General features: G+C 38.9%; 1 protein-coding gene across 16 annotated transcripts in view; it reads right to left on the bottom strand.

Annotated features, from left to right (window-relative positions):
• Window positions 1-15,066, bottom strand: part of PPP1R9A (protein phosphatase 1 regulatory subunit 9A) — a 324,540-nt gene that overhangs the window by 14,185 nt on the left and 295,289 nt on the right. For 11 of the 16 annotated variants that reach the window (XM_053897845.1, XM_019443360.2, XM_053897838.1 and 8 more), the window contains 2 exons: window positions 10,064-10,151; window positions 9,887-9,964 (listed from right to left, as the gene is read on the bottom strand). The exons of 4 other annotated variants lie outside the window; for them this stretch is intronic. In XM_053897845.1, the coding sequence (XP_053753820.1) occupies window positions 9,887-9,964; window positions 10,064-10,151 (166 nt within the window). Of the gene's footprint in view, window positions 1-7,117; window positions 7,776-9,886; window positions 9,965-10,063; window positions 10,152-15,066 lie in introns of those variants that run through there. One more of the 16 variants, XM_053897839.1, reaches the window with a different exon arrangement.

The following is a 15,066-nucleotide window of genomic DNA, read 5'->3' as shown; positions in this document are numbered from 1 at the left end:
GGTTTCTGGAGCAGAACAAGTTACCATTTGCTTACAGAAAATGATTGCACTGGTTCCCCATGCCCTAATGTCTTCTTTCTAGAGGGACACAATGAAAACCAGTTGTCATCCCATACTTGGTCTACACTGTAGGTAAGGAATCTAAACAATGCCAATCTGGGTGATTATATAGGAGAGGGACATAGTGCTGTTCTTACCTCCCCTCTGGCAGAGGGAGAGAAATCTTATCTCTTCAGTGTAAACAAATTCAACTAGGGAAGGATCTTGGGTCCTTACCCTTCAGAAAGTAATATATTGTCTTGGGGGGAGATAAGACCAACAGCTCAGGCTGAACAACCCTGGGAATGTCTCCATCAAGCTGGGTCTCATCCTCTCTCCCCATCCTACTCCTTGAAACTTTACCTCTGGGGAGGTAAATCTGTGCAGTTCTCACTATCTATCCAGTCATAAGTTAGCTTTTGAGGCTTGACTTTGAAGCTCAGGTCCCAGAGTCCAGTAAAAATGTTCAGAAGCCTCTAACTGTGCAGAAACACAAAAATATTTTTTCTGCAGTTCCACATTCTTATAACTGGACATGTTTGAGATAAACTGGACCTAAAGATTATTTCCCCCTTTGGTTACAAACTTCTGGATCAATTAATCAAAGTATCATGGAAGCTTTTTTTTTTTTTTTTTTTAAGAGTTCCACCCATAATTCAAAAAGGCACAGTAGGGCTTAAATATATGGATATTGTTTTAAAGTTTATAAACAGGCTATAATTAATGACAGCATGGCTATCTTGTCCTACTCCCAGTGAACTGCCTTTGAAACAATGCTTTTGGGACAGCCACCACCATCGCCATTTTTCTTTTTAATAGGCGGGAAATAAGAATATTTTTGCCTACCTGCTGTCATTCGAATGCCTTATTTGAAAAGGACTTTCAGTTCAACATCTATTCTGACCATACAACATTTTAAACAAAATTCAAGACCACATCTAATTAAACTTTTTCATAAAAGCCTCACTTTCAGGAAAATATTCAAGACTAATAATCCCATGACAAATTGTACGTGCAGCACTGAAGACAGATCCAGAGGCCATAGTGAGTGTGATGAATGACATCATGGATGCTCAGATTCCGGTGACATTCAGAGGCTTTCTTCTCCAGCTTTCCATGCAAGATGATGGAAGAAATGGAGGAGCAGTCACGTAGAAAGCAAAGAAAGCCTACTTCTAAGGAAACAACCATGGTCCTCAAAGCTGCAAACCACCAGGTCCTGGCCTCCTTTGAAGAGGATTTTCCAGACTGACTGTGCCCCTGCTGAGGCTGTATCCTGTACCCCTCATTTCTTTGTGTAGCCTTGACTCTAAAACCCCATGAACTGATATAATCTCTGTGTGTTTCCTAGTATACCGAATGGTTAGTATGCTTCCATTTGCTTGGACCCAAAGTATATTCACTTAAAAAAGCAAACTCTCCATTACTTTATAATTACAGATCCATCAGCTTACCAGACATATTTTCTAAAATAAATACCAATGTCCCTCTGGACAATATGAATTCTTGGGCCTACAAATGGAGCAGAGAGAGTTTGGAAATCGTCATGCCTTACTGACCACTCAGAGTCTGTTTCACTTTGTGGAGAAATCTGTCAAGAATAACATAAAATTCTTCCCTTTCTTTCTCCTTCCTTCCCTTTCTTCCCTCCCTCGCTCCCTCCCTCTATTGACTTTTTTGACTCTGAGAGCTGGTTATGGTGTAGGGTGCATAAGCTTCATATAGATCCTTAATAATCCCCTTGAAAAATCAAGATTGGTAGAAATGAATGTTTACTGGATCTGAAAATAGTTTTCAGAGGGTCAAAATAGGTATGTGTTCTGTAATTCATCTTCTTTTTTAACTTGTACACTAAAGTCTCACTCTCATTTTTGGTAAAAATGCAATTACAAGTCACGGATGTAACCCCGATTGTTTTATTGTTAGTAACTGAGAAAAAGAATGGCTTCAAATTAAATCTCTGTAATATTAAATTGCCAAGGGGGTGTGTGTGTGATGTGTGTGAGGTGGAGGGAGTAATTGTTTCCCGGCATTTAAGTGGTTTATAGCTCACAACTCTAGAGAGCAGCTAACCCAATTCCATACATCTTGAAACCAGTTCATCCTGGGGACAGCACCCCAAAGTTAAGTTGCCCAGGTAAACATTCCTTAGTAATTTTTTTTTTTTTTTTTGGTTTGTCTTACATTAAATACAAGGTGTGTGAAGTTATTCGGAATAGAACTGAATGTCATCAAGATAAGTTAGGAGTTCAGGAACTGGCAGAACATAAACAGTATAAGCATAATATAGACTTTAAGCAGGTAGTTATGGAGGTTAATTAGAGAAAGTTAGGGGCAATCAGAGGAAGGGTTGCAGACTTCCATTTACTCAAATCAGATCAAGTAATTCTGTAAAGTTCTAACATCCACCAAGGAGACTGAAGTTTTAAAGCCAGCTCCTTCTGAAGGGCACTTGGAGACCCTGACAGTTAACAGCTATGACAAGTAGGTGTCCATGTGCAGCTTAGGCCAACCACCCTAGACACATCCTGCTTCCAGACCCTGAGTTACGGTCTAAACCTCTAATCCATAACTGATAGCCCATATGAGATGGTAACTGTTTAACCTTAACTTGTGACAGGGTTTCTGGACATGCTAACCACAGAATATGGTAACTTGGCACAGCAAATATTTTAAGGTAAAGGAATCTGACAAATGGTAGGTACTCTGACCTCCCCCACTGCTCCCGAAGCAGGTCATAAGACCCTTACATAAGAGGTGCCCTCCCTATATACCTGGAGGAAAGGAACATCTTTATCTCTGTAGATGGAGGGACACTTAGAGAAATCTGAATGAATGAATGAATGAATGAATGAATAGGCCTTGCTAAGCTCCCCACTGTTTACTACTGTTAGTTCATACCCTTATGTTCTATCATATTTTCCAAGACTTTTCAGTCTTCAACAAATCTAGCATTAAAATGCTCAGGCTTAACTGCTTCTCTGAGTCTTCATTTCCTTATAAAGTTTCCTGCACCACACAAAACTTAAATTAAATAAATCTGTATGCTTTTCTCTTGTTAATCTATCTTCTGTCAATTTCATTTACAGGACTCCAACCAAAGAACCCAAGAGGGTAGAAGGAAAAAAGGTTATTTTTTTTTTCCTCCTCTACATTCATATGAGATGGAGAAACTGTTCCTTTAATGAGTTCCCTCCATATTGGGAAGGTTTTTTTTTTTTTTTTTTTACATTTTTAAAAAATATTTATTTATTTTTGAGAGAGAGAGAGAGAGGCAGAGACAGACACACAGTATTCGAGGCAGGGTCCAGACTCTGAGCTGTCAACACAGAGCCTGACACGGGGCTTGAACCCACAAACCGTGAGATCATGACCTGAGCAGAAGTTGAATGCTTAACTGACTGAGCCACCCAAGGGCCCTGGGAAGGCTTAAAATGAAACATCAAGAGGATTATGTAAAAAAAAAAAAAAATTGATATTATCAAAATAAAAATGTTAGGTTTAGGAATAATAAATATATTGCTGAGGATTTAAGAAAATTTGTATTATTAGAAATCTGAGAGAGAAGTTTGTTGATTCTATCTTAATATGATTAATTGTTTAAGATGTAAAATAACCAAATTGATAAGACCACTGGATGTTTACAGTCACTACGTTACCATTTTAATCTACTAGATTTTTGAGTTTTTTCAAGTGGAAAAGCGTTGACATGTTAGGAATGTAAAAGTTTGTCAAGTTTCAAGCGCTGGCAAGTACTTAAAAAGAAAACTGAATAAATTACATTATAAATGCAGTTTTCTAAAATCAGGACAGGCAATTATGGGGGGAACAAGTCTGTGCTACTGAGTCTAAGCTAACATTATTCAGAGGTCTCCATAAAAGTGACTGCTTTTATGTTTTTACAAAATTTTACTAGGTGTATAAATAAAACAAAAAGATTTGTAAGTTGAACTGAAACTGAAAAAAAGGTTAAGTTGTAAAAACTGGAGACTTTAATAAATTACTTTTAATTTATAACACAAATAATCCCCTTTTTAAGAATAAAGCAACCTCTGGTCATGAAAAATATCAAGTGAAGGAGAGAATCTGCAGAAGTTATACTGTCAAAATTAAGCACTCTGTAGGAGCTTTACTGAGTTTTCATCACCATTGTTCATGATTTAAACATTTGCTTTAAAACTTGCCAGGCTTGGGGCGCCTGGGTGGCTCAGTCAGTTACACGTACGATTTCGGCTCAAGTCATGATCTCATGGTTCACCAGTTTGAGCTCCACATTGGGCTCTGTGCAGACAGCTCAGAGCCTAGAGCCTGTTTTGGATTCTGTATCTCCCTCTCTCTGCCCCTCCCCTGCTATCTCTCTCTCTCTCTCTCTCTCTCTCTCTCTCTCTCTCTCTCTCTCTCTCAGAAATAATGAATAAACTTTAAAAATAAATTAAATAAAATTACTTAAAAAAAAAAAAACCAACAACCTGCCAGGCTCAAATTATTTTGCTATTTTCTAATGGTCATTCTCTTCTGGCCACTTACAATAGCATTTTTGTTTCCTATTTTTTAAAATAATTTTTGAAAAATGTTTATTTATTTACTTTAAGACAGAGAAAGCAGGTATGTGAGCAGGGGAGGGGCAGAAAGACACAGAGAAAATCCCAAGGAGCTCTGCGCTGATAGCCCCAATGAGGGGCTCGATCTCATGAACTGTGAGGTCATGACCTGAGCCGAAATCGCAAGTTGGACACCTAACTCACCAAGCTACGCAGGCGCACCTTTTAAAAGCGTACTTTTAATATATTTTTTAAAGAGAAATGCTGGCTCTTCTGTGGGGTGTCTCTGTTAGGCAGAGGCGAGGTGCTGTTCTCTTCAGGCACATTTGCTCGTCTTGCTCATCAACACTTCTGAAAGGGACTGTTTCCACTCCAGCTCAAGAGCAGAGGCTGTGTGCCCTTGCTCAGCAACAGGGCAGAGCTGCCCTCCAGGCACATGTCACTGGAATGTTCTCAAACTCACTCTAATGCCTTGATTTACCTAAAGGTTCCTTGAGAGAAATATCTATGAAGGGTTGTCTGAACTATAATCCCCAGTCCACTCATTCTTCAAGATATCACTAAAATTAACAATGGATGAACACGATAGCCAGAAAAATACATACAGAGAATACTTTGTTTTACATTCCTCTGATCAGAATGGTTTTAAATAATAATACTAGTAATGATAACTGTTGACATTTATTAAGGACTTGAAACGTGCTTAAATGTGACTCTCAATCCTCCTGATGACCTGAAGAAGTATGAATATTTCCATCTTACAGATGAGGAAACGGACAGACAGGTTAAGGAACTTGCCCAAGACGTTAAGTGGCAGCTATGACTGAATCCAGGCTCTTTACTCTGACATCATGCTCTTTGCTTTTACTGAAAGCCACTGTTATACTTACTATGCAGTTGTTGTTGAAGATTTTATATTTTAAGTACCAACCTTATTTTTTGCTTTACCTTTTTTTCCCCCTATCCAATTTGCCTTTAAAATAAATTATGTTATTGTATCTTTTGTACCTCTGTGTATAAACAAATTATATTTGGAACACAGAGGAACAGGTATAGATTTAAAAAAGAATAGACGAGAAGGAGTACACATATTGTGATGAGTGCTGAGTAATGTATAGAACTGTAGTTGAATCATTACACTGTACCTAAAACTAATATGATACTGTATTTTGATTATACTTCAATTAAAAAAATAAAAGAATAAACAAACATGAAAACATGCTAATTTATAGATCAATGAAATGACAAGTTAGAACTCAAAAAGATGTTTTACATAGAATCATACAGATCGACACTATCCGACAGAAATATGAAGTACATATATAAATCAAACTTTTCTGGGAGTCATATAAGAAAAAGGTACAATTAACTTTATTTTATTTAACCCAAAATATTCAAAATATTATTATTTCAATATGTAATTGGTATTATAACATTTTAATAAGATATTTCACACTTTTTTTTTCATCCTAAGTCTTTGAAATCCTGCATGCATTTTCTCCTACAATACATTTCCGTATAGACTAGCTACATTTCTAGTGCTCAAAAGCCACATCTGACTGGAGGCTAGCATATTGGACAGCATAGACAGAGATGGATGGGGATCAGAGACTACGGAGTTTGAATCCACCTAATTATTTTTTGGTGGGAAACGAAGCTCCAAGAAATTCAGAGCCTTGCAAAGCAAGGATGAATGCTTGGATTCCGGCACCGTGATTTCCCACAGTTCATACTTTTAAGATGACTGCAAATTCACTTCCACAAAGGAGTGCCATCTCCGTCCCTTGTCATTTTCCCACATGTCTAGCCTTGTTCTAAGATACACGTAATTGCTCACAGGGCTTCCCATCTTCCCATTCAGCAACTCAACTGGGAGCTTCTTCCACAGAGCTCCAAAGCAGGCACCTCCACTGACATCAGTGGCTACTGACACTAGAATTAGGATAGTATTTTATTTTACTCTTTGGTCTGAACAAGCTCTGACAACTACATGCTTCCTGCTTTTGTTATCTGCTATGCTGCCTATTTAAATCCACATTCACTGAGGACATATTGGAAAAGGATAGAACCAAGCCATATTTTTGGAAGGGCTTATTTATTATTATAATTACTTAATCTTATCTATTTGTTTCATGTTGCTCATGTATTTGAGTCATTACACCTCCACAAGGAATACAATAAAGTAAACTCTTAACTCCTGAAGAAGGAAAAAACTAAGACCAAGACGGAACTTAGCAAACTGTCTTGCCTCTTTAGAGTCCGACAGCTTCAGGCTATAACTGATTGCATGACCTCATCAGATTTTTAGAGCCTAATAATGAAAAGCATAAGAGATAAGATTACAAACTCAATCCATGAATCATTCCCTCATTTTTCTGAGAATGCTGCATAGAGGTGATGAGTTTATTCCCAGTCTTCCATAGCTGGAAGGGGACCCTGTAGCTCACGGTGCTTATCAGCCACCTACCTGCAGGGGCCCCATGAAACCAACTCAATGCATTAAGCTCCTACAGGGCAGTAACTCTGCTTCCTGCCATATGTTTTAAAAGGTTCTGGGCCCATCATCAATCTCTATAGGAGAACACAGACTGTCATTAGATTTGATTAGCGTTAACCAATTACTGTGACAGCTCAAAAAGTCATTTTTGTGACACAGAAAAAGTCCCTCTTCTTCCCTTGTTCTTTCAGGATTTCAACTCTATGAATTCCTGTCAGTCTTGTCAAAACTTTACTATAATTACAGATAATTGTACATTTATGATTCTAATTGAAAACGATTTTGTAGCATTGGTATGTGTGTAAATACTTGTGACCACTGAAGCAGAAAGACTCCAGAGTTAATATTTTAAAAACAGAGCTGGCTGGCTGCTGGTGCAAACGCTGGCATTAGCTGTAGGGATAGCCCACCCTTGACTCCCTGGGGTTTGCCTAGAGAAAGGTGAGCACTCACCAACAGAATCAAGATTTGCTTGCTTTTCACTCTGTACAAGGGGGTGATACCCACTGGCCACTATGATGAAATTGAGTCAAACCTTCTCCCCACTACTGGATGCCTCACTTACATCCCTTTTAGGGTGGAGCCTGAAGGTGACAGGTAGTGACTGTCTCAGAAGTCCAGGGACCAAAAGGACTGCAGTGTTACCAGAGAAGTGTCCCAGCTTCTTTCCTGTTGTGTATCTTGGCATCTCTCTCTCCCTGAAATAGTTTCATTATTTATTGTCTTTTTTTTAATCCTGAGTATATTTATAGTTTTCTAAACTTAATTTTAAGGCACATAGTAGACTATTTCATATTTCTTACTCTGAAACCACATGAAGTTAAATTGCTTTTGTGTTGTATCATTGACTTATTTTTCCTGAGACTGGTGTCCTCAATGTAAACAGAGCTTTTTATCCTTTCTCCAGTGCACAACGTTAAAAACAAACAAACAAACAAAACAACAATGGACTAATACAATTAATTTGGGAATTATCTCTTCTCATTCCCCCACCCTACTGTCCCAGAATCCCAGGAAGAAGGTACAATTTCTCACCAAGTTGTATGCCAGGAAAAAGAAAAAAAAAAAAAGAAAGAGTGGAGGACAACCTATAAAACAGGAAAGTGGTCCCCAAGTGATTTTACGATTTTTTATTGTTAGCATTCTGTTTCCTACCTAGTCTACACTAATGAGATGATCCCCAAATTTCATAAAGAAATTTACACATCATTAGATACATAAATAACTGGAGGTGAGGCGTTGTGTTGGAAAGACATCTCAACAGGAAGCACAAGTCCTGTTGCATTAATTGCCCATTGCATAATTGTGGGCAAATCAATTAAATTCTATGAAGGTGAAGTTCTTAATACAGTATGGTATTATTTATTATCTGCCCTCCCAATCTTTTTATAAGGACCAAATAAAGTGATAGATGTAAAACTGCTTTGTAACTTGCAAATAATAATTATACAAAATTGTTATCTTTATTATTAGCTTTAAATACCTATGTGCCAGGTACCATTTTATTTATTTTTTAATTTTTTTAATGTTTATTTTTGAGAGAGACAGAGTGTGAGTGGGAGAGGGGCAGAGAGAGAGGGAGACACAGAATCCCAAGCAGGCTCCAGGCTCTGAGCTGCCAGCACAGAGCCCGACACGGGGCTTTGAACCCACGAACTGTGAGATCATGACCTGAGCCGAAGTTGGATGCTCAACCTACTGTGCCACCCAGGTGCCCCCCCCACTTTTTTTTTAATATTTATTTTTGAGAGAGACAGAGTGCAAGTAGGAGAGGGGCGGAGAGAGTTTAAATTTTTTTTTTTAATTTTTTTAAATGTTTATTTATTTTTGAGAAGGGGAGAGACAGAGCACAAGCAGGCGAGGGGCAGAGAGAGAGGGAGACAGTATCGGAAGTAGGCTCCAGGCTCTGAGCTGTCAGCACAGAGCCCCATGCAGGGCTCGAACCCATGAACCGTGAGATCATGACCTGAACCGAAGTCGGGCTCTCAACCGACTGAGCCACCCATGCGCCCCTTAAATTTTTTTTTAATGTTTATTTTTGAGAGAGACTGTGCGAGCAGGAGGGGGACAGAGAGAGAGGCATTTTAAATGCTTTGTATGAAAACTCATTTAATCCTTACACTACAGTAATTAGGTAGCTACTGTTATTTACTCTTACTTCACATGAGGAAGTGGAGGCAAACGGGTTAAATAACTTGTCCAAGATTTTAAAGGTGATAACTCAAAGAGCTCTTATCCAAACCCAGGCAGTCAAGCTCCATGCTTTATTGTCTCCTGATACAAATCTGAAGTTAAAAGTTGACAGCATGCAGTATAAAGCTTACTGCTCTACAGGGAAGTCTTTATTGAACAATAAGCAGAGTTGGCAGGGCCTGAAAAAAAATCAACTAAACAGCTAAGTCCAGCAAGAGACGAGGGTTTTTCTTTCATGCATGGGGACAGAACAGTCTTGAAAGCCAACAAGGTTCTTAAATGTAAAATTACCCTTTCAGACTTAACAAAAACAGGACGCTAGTACTGTGGGTAGCCAGGCATACAACCTGAAATGTGCCCAGTTGACATATCACATTGATGCTGTATTTAGATAAACATTTACTGAAACTGCACATGTGACTGTAATTCTGCAACTAAGCCAGTGGATATTCCCAAAGCCAGTGTAGGCTATAACTGGGGCAAGACAAAAACAAGCTGATTGTACAATTTCTCTTTCATCTCACTTCTTGGTAGATTGCCTCAGCTCATGGATACTGACCACTGATTTTGGTGAACAATGGGAGGGGGCCAGAAAGTGTAGATCACCCACCCATACCTGCTACCTGGAGAAAACCTATTGGCTTCTTTTTCTTTCCATTTCTTTCCCTTGTTGGAATTCCTTCGCAAAGGTGCCCTATAACGACAGCACAAAGTCAGAAAGGGGAAACTGACATTTTTCTCTTTTAATCCTTCCTTCACAGAGGGTTTGTGTGTTACATCATGAAATGCTTACCCCAGATCCACAAACTTGCGCTTAATTTTTCCTCCTTGCACCACCAGTGAACTGGATGCCCTTAGTGATTTGGGATCTTTGGCACCATCTAGGATACACACACATGTGAACAAGACCAATTATTATTATTTTTTTAGGGTATGAGTCAAAAGTCAGTGCATCTCGGAATCTAAGGAGTTTACCCCAATTCCAAAGTATAAAAGAAAATAATGTATGCCTTTTTTTTTTTTTTTTTTTTTTTTTTTTTTTTTTTTTTAAGCCAGAGGAAACACAGCTATGTTGAGGAACATTCAGTTAAGCCAGGAGAGGTCCTGCTGGACAGAAGCCCAACACTCATCACAAAGAGTTTTGGCTTCAGATATATTGGAATGAACAAAGTAAGCAAGAATAAACACTATCAAATAATTCTTTTTTTTTAAGTTTATTTATTTTGAGAGAGAGAGAGAGAGCACACAAGTGGGGGAGAGGCAGAAAGAAAGGGAGAGAGAGAATCCCAAGCAAGCCCTGTGCTGTCAGCACAGAGCCCAACATGGGGCTTGATCTCACTAACCTCGAGATCATGACCTAAGCTGAAATCAAGAGTTAGACGCTTAACCAGATGAGCCACCCAGGCACCCATAATTCTTTACATTCAAAGCAGGGGACTGGCAGGACTTTCCTTTTGTTCCTTCTCTGGCTTCAACTCTGTTTCAAATGTCCAGGCTCTGGGGACACTTGGGTGGCTCAGTTGGTTAAGTGTTGACTCTTGATTTCAGTTTAGGTCATGATCTCACAGTTCATGAGATAGAGTCTCATGTTGGGCTCCATGCTGACAGTACAGAGCCTGCTTGGGATTCTCTCTCTCCCTCTGTCTCTATCCCACCCCACCTCATGCACAAGGGAGCACATGAGCCCTCTCTCTCCTTCTCTCTCTCTCTCTCTCTCTCTCTCAAAATAAATAAATAAATAAACTTTAAAAAGAAATAATGCCTGGGCTCTGTGCTTCATACCTTTCCTGCCTTTGGGTTTTGGTACCTTCTGACAGGAACCCAGACCACTTCCCCCATTTCTCCCAAGCCCAGTACAGAAAGTCAGGCCTGAGAGTCTGGGAGATTCAGGGAGAAAGTGAGAGTCAAAGCCTTCCTTTCTGGTCTCTCCCTTGCTAATGGCCTGTGGCCAGTTCTGGAACTGAGGAGGGCATATTATGGGGGAGACTTTTTAAGCTGGGGCTCAGCTATAAAACATTTATATCTTTGAAAGGCTTCTCTTAGAAGCTGGGTTGGAGCACTTGGCTGGCCTCCTATGATGAGGAAGATGCCAAAATTTCCTCAGTGTTTGAAGCTGAATGATCTTTGCCTGTTTGAGTTATGCTGGCTCTCAAGGGCAGCAGCTGCTGGGGGATGGGAATACTCAAAATGATGCCAAAAACCAATCAGAGGAGAGGCTTTGAGAATGGCGTTCAATGTCAAATGTAGGAGCTAGATTCCATGGGTGGCATTTATTCCTCCTTAAACATAGTAGATAATTCATAAGGTTCTATCTGGAACTATTTAGCAAAGGATGTTGTTCAGTGTTAAGTTTTAGCACATCCAGTCATCTGACATGACTAACAAAGGGTGTTTTAAATTTGATGCATATTGGTGTGTGAAACTACTCTTTCCTAATTGTCTGTTGGTCTCTGTCTCTATCTTTGTAAAATTAAAAATATTCCAGCAATTTTCTGGTATGGAGTATAGACAGAAAAGTGCTCCTACAGAAGTGTTTAATTAACCTTGCTAATTAATTTTGCTTATAATTGTATTTCAGGAGAAATTTCTAAACACACACACAAAACATGAAGTGCACACACAGTTTTTATTTAGGAGTCTACATTCAAAGCTCTTAAAGAAGCACAAGATGTTTACAAACTCTCAAGATTTTTAGCAATGAGCTCTTCATATTTTTAATGATCCTTAGATTATAATAATTCCTTGGAATGTACTTAATGGAACAGAAGAGTCAGAGATATGTCCATATCAAAATCCACTTCTTATCTCAAATATTTATTATGAATATTTGCATCATCACCCAGGGTAACGGAATTAAATAGCCACAGATGTGAGATATACACATAAAGAAACTCCACGGTCATGGCACAAATACCTTCTGAGGTGATTTTGCTAATGGACATAGAATTTTTAAAAAGTAGGATTTCGATTTTCTTAATAGAAGCCAAAGGAAAAAAAAAAAAGGTGCCAGATTCCTTCAGATCAATCCTAAGGCGACTCTTAATGGCTAGGACTGTGCAAAGTTTAAAAGGAGACTGCCTAATTATTTTCTGAATTAGAGGTAGCTGGGAGATGTTTTAACGAGTAGTGAGAGGACCAGATGAGACGATGTACATGGAAACACTCTGTAACCTTATTAGTGTTGCAGTCATTTGGGCATCTTGGGACTAAAAGCCTGATTCTGCCCATTACAGAGCCTGCTGCTAGGCAACCTCATGTCATTATCTCACACATTTGCCAAACTGTGTTCCAAGGAACACTTAAATGAAGGCTTTCACAAGGCTGAAGAGGCAAGATTAAGTAATAATGCACTTCCCTGTTTTAAATCAATCAAATACATCTTTAATGCATATTAGGACTTCCAGTCTACATAAAAACCAACACTGGATTGGCTGGATTTCAGGAAAAGAAAAAAAAAAAGCAGTTTTGTTTTTGTTTATTGATTCAGGTTTATGTAAAATTTCCATCAGGCTTTTTGAAATCTCTCCAATACTACCTTCAAGAGCAATCGGAAGTCTGAGCCCTCAGGTTGGGCACGGCAGCTTTTCACTTTGGCAACCTGGCCTTCATTCTTAAAGGTAGTAAATGATCTCCCCATGGCTACATGCTAAGGCCTTTCTTTCTTGTCTTGTGCTGCATTCTCCTTCCTCTCACTGGAGTCAGAGTCCTGACTCCCTCTTCCTTTCCTCTGGGGACTCCCAAAGCTGCTCCTCCCAACCAGCTTCTCTCCTGACCTTCTTTATTAAAAAAAAAAAAAAAAAAAAAAAAAAAAAAAAAAAAGTTCATTGTCTTCCTCCCATAATATTTCTGATTCCTTATTTTCTATTGATGACAGGGCCATATGTTCTGAGGCTAGAAACCCTGTGATCAGTTTTGTCCTCCTCACTTTCTTCCCCTGTGTCTGGGCAACTTCACTTTAGGGGTTCTTGCATGGCCCTTTTCTGCCATTGTCTATTGTTCCTCTTTAGAGGTTATCCCTCCCAGGGTCTCCTGACTCATCTTGCCCACACCTAATGTCTTTTCCTTTTTGTCCCTCTGTTCAAACATCTGTGGTTGCCTAGTAATATAGAGAGGTATCTACAGCACTTAAATCCTACAGCTAATGACTTAACCTTCCTGTTCAATTTAATTGCAATCATCTACACTGCATAAACAAACTGCTTCAGGCAGGCTGGGGCAGCCCCATTCCTTTCAAGCCATCTCCTGTGTGCCTGTTCTGCTAATGCCACTGCCCTGCCTTATCTGCCTTCCTTTCCCATCCTTCCCCTCACCCCACCCAAATAGTTCAATGCTCACTCTAATTGTACATTCCTTGTCATGTCTTATTTACCAATCTCAGCTAGATGTAACCTGGCCCCTCCTCTCACCAGTGATAAAATTTATAATTTCTACATGTATAAGAGCCTAATGCATTATATCAATAATAAATGAATCCTGTAAAGATTTTGCAAAGCCAGGTTCTACTTGCCAGGACATTAATTCAGCCAACTTTTTTTTAAAGTTTATTTTATTTTTTCTTTTTTTGGGGGGGGGGAGGAGGGACGGATAGAGACAGAGAATTCTAAGCAGGCTCTGTACTGTCAGTGTGGAGCCCCCGAACCATGAGATCATGACCTGAGCCAAAAGCAAGAGTTGGACACCTCACATACTGAACCACCCAGGCACCCCAATTCAGCAAATATTTTTGAAGGCATGTTCTGTGTCAGGCAATATGCTAACAGCCCTATATACATTTTGAATAATAACCTCTAGAAATCACAAGTAGAAAACTGATAGTGCTTAATTTATTCTTTTTAACCTTATCTGAACAAAAGTCCATTGTTACAGAAGTTTAGAGACCAAAATGTTATTATTAGGCTACTCAAAGAATGAGCATGAAGAAAATATTTTCATGCTTTCTACTGTCATATAACTTGTTTTACAAATCTCTGCAAATAATCTTATACTTCCTCTTGCTTTAACTGAAGTGGGGATAGATGTTTATCATTTATCTAGTTACAATGGGGACTCTCTATACCCTATTTTCCACTGAGGTCCCTCAAATACAGCAAAGTGATGATTTGTGAATGTGGTGTTGACATAATTTAGAAAACATCCAACTTCAATTAGTTGTTCAATAATTCCAGCACGTTGTTAGCCTTGAAACTGTAGCGAAATACAGCTGCAACTTAATTATTACCTTGCAGTAAATTAATAGACCAAAAATAATGGCATATTACTTTAAAAAAAATCTAGCTAAATGGCAACCAGAGACTAAGATATTTTCAGAGTTTATACAGCAATGATGAGTAGAAGCACATAAAGGCCCAGACCAGGGGCCAGTATGCTTTTTCTGTAAAGGGCCAGATAGCAAATATTTTAGGTTTTGGGCTATACAGTCTCTGTCACAAATGCTCAACTCTGCTTATTGTAGCATCAGAGTAGACAGTATATAGCCAAATGAGTATGGCTGTGTTCCAACAAGACTTTATTTATAAAAACAGGTGGGGACCAGATTTGGTTTGATAACCTGCATTGGTTATCTGGAGAGGCATGCCTGTTAATTTATTCAAGAAACTTATGAAGCATCAATTATATGCCACACTCTTTGCTGGGGGCCAAGAACACAAAGATGAAAAAGATGAATGAGAAAACTGGCTCATCCTTGACAACTAGATTACTTCTCATACACAAAGTGATAGAAGCACAGGTAACAGTGTGAAAATTTCTGTGGGATCAGAGAGAAGTGAATAATTCACTGTGCCCGGAAATGGGGAG

The sequence above is a fragment of the Panthera pardus genome, unplaced genomic scaffold, assembly GCF_024362965.1.
Source record: "Panthera pardus isolate Hobbes unplaced genomic scaffold, ASM2436296v1 HiC_scaffold_8, whole genome shotgun sequence".
In the NCBI taxonomy this organism is placed as follows: Eukaryota; Metazoa; Chordata; class Mammalia; order Carnivora; family Felidae; genus Panthera; species Panthera pardus.
Note: the sequence above shows the minus strand (reverse complement) of the source record. Positions and strands in the feature narration are given on the sequence as shown.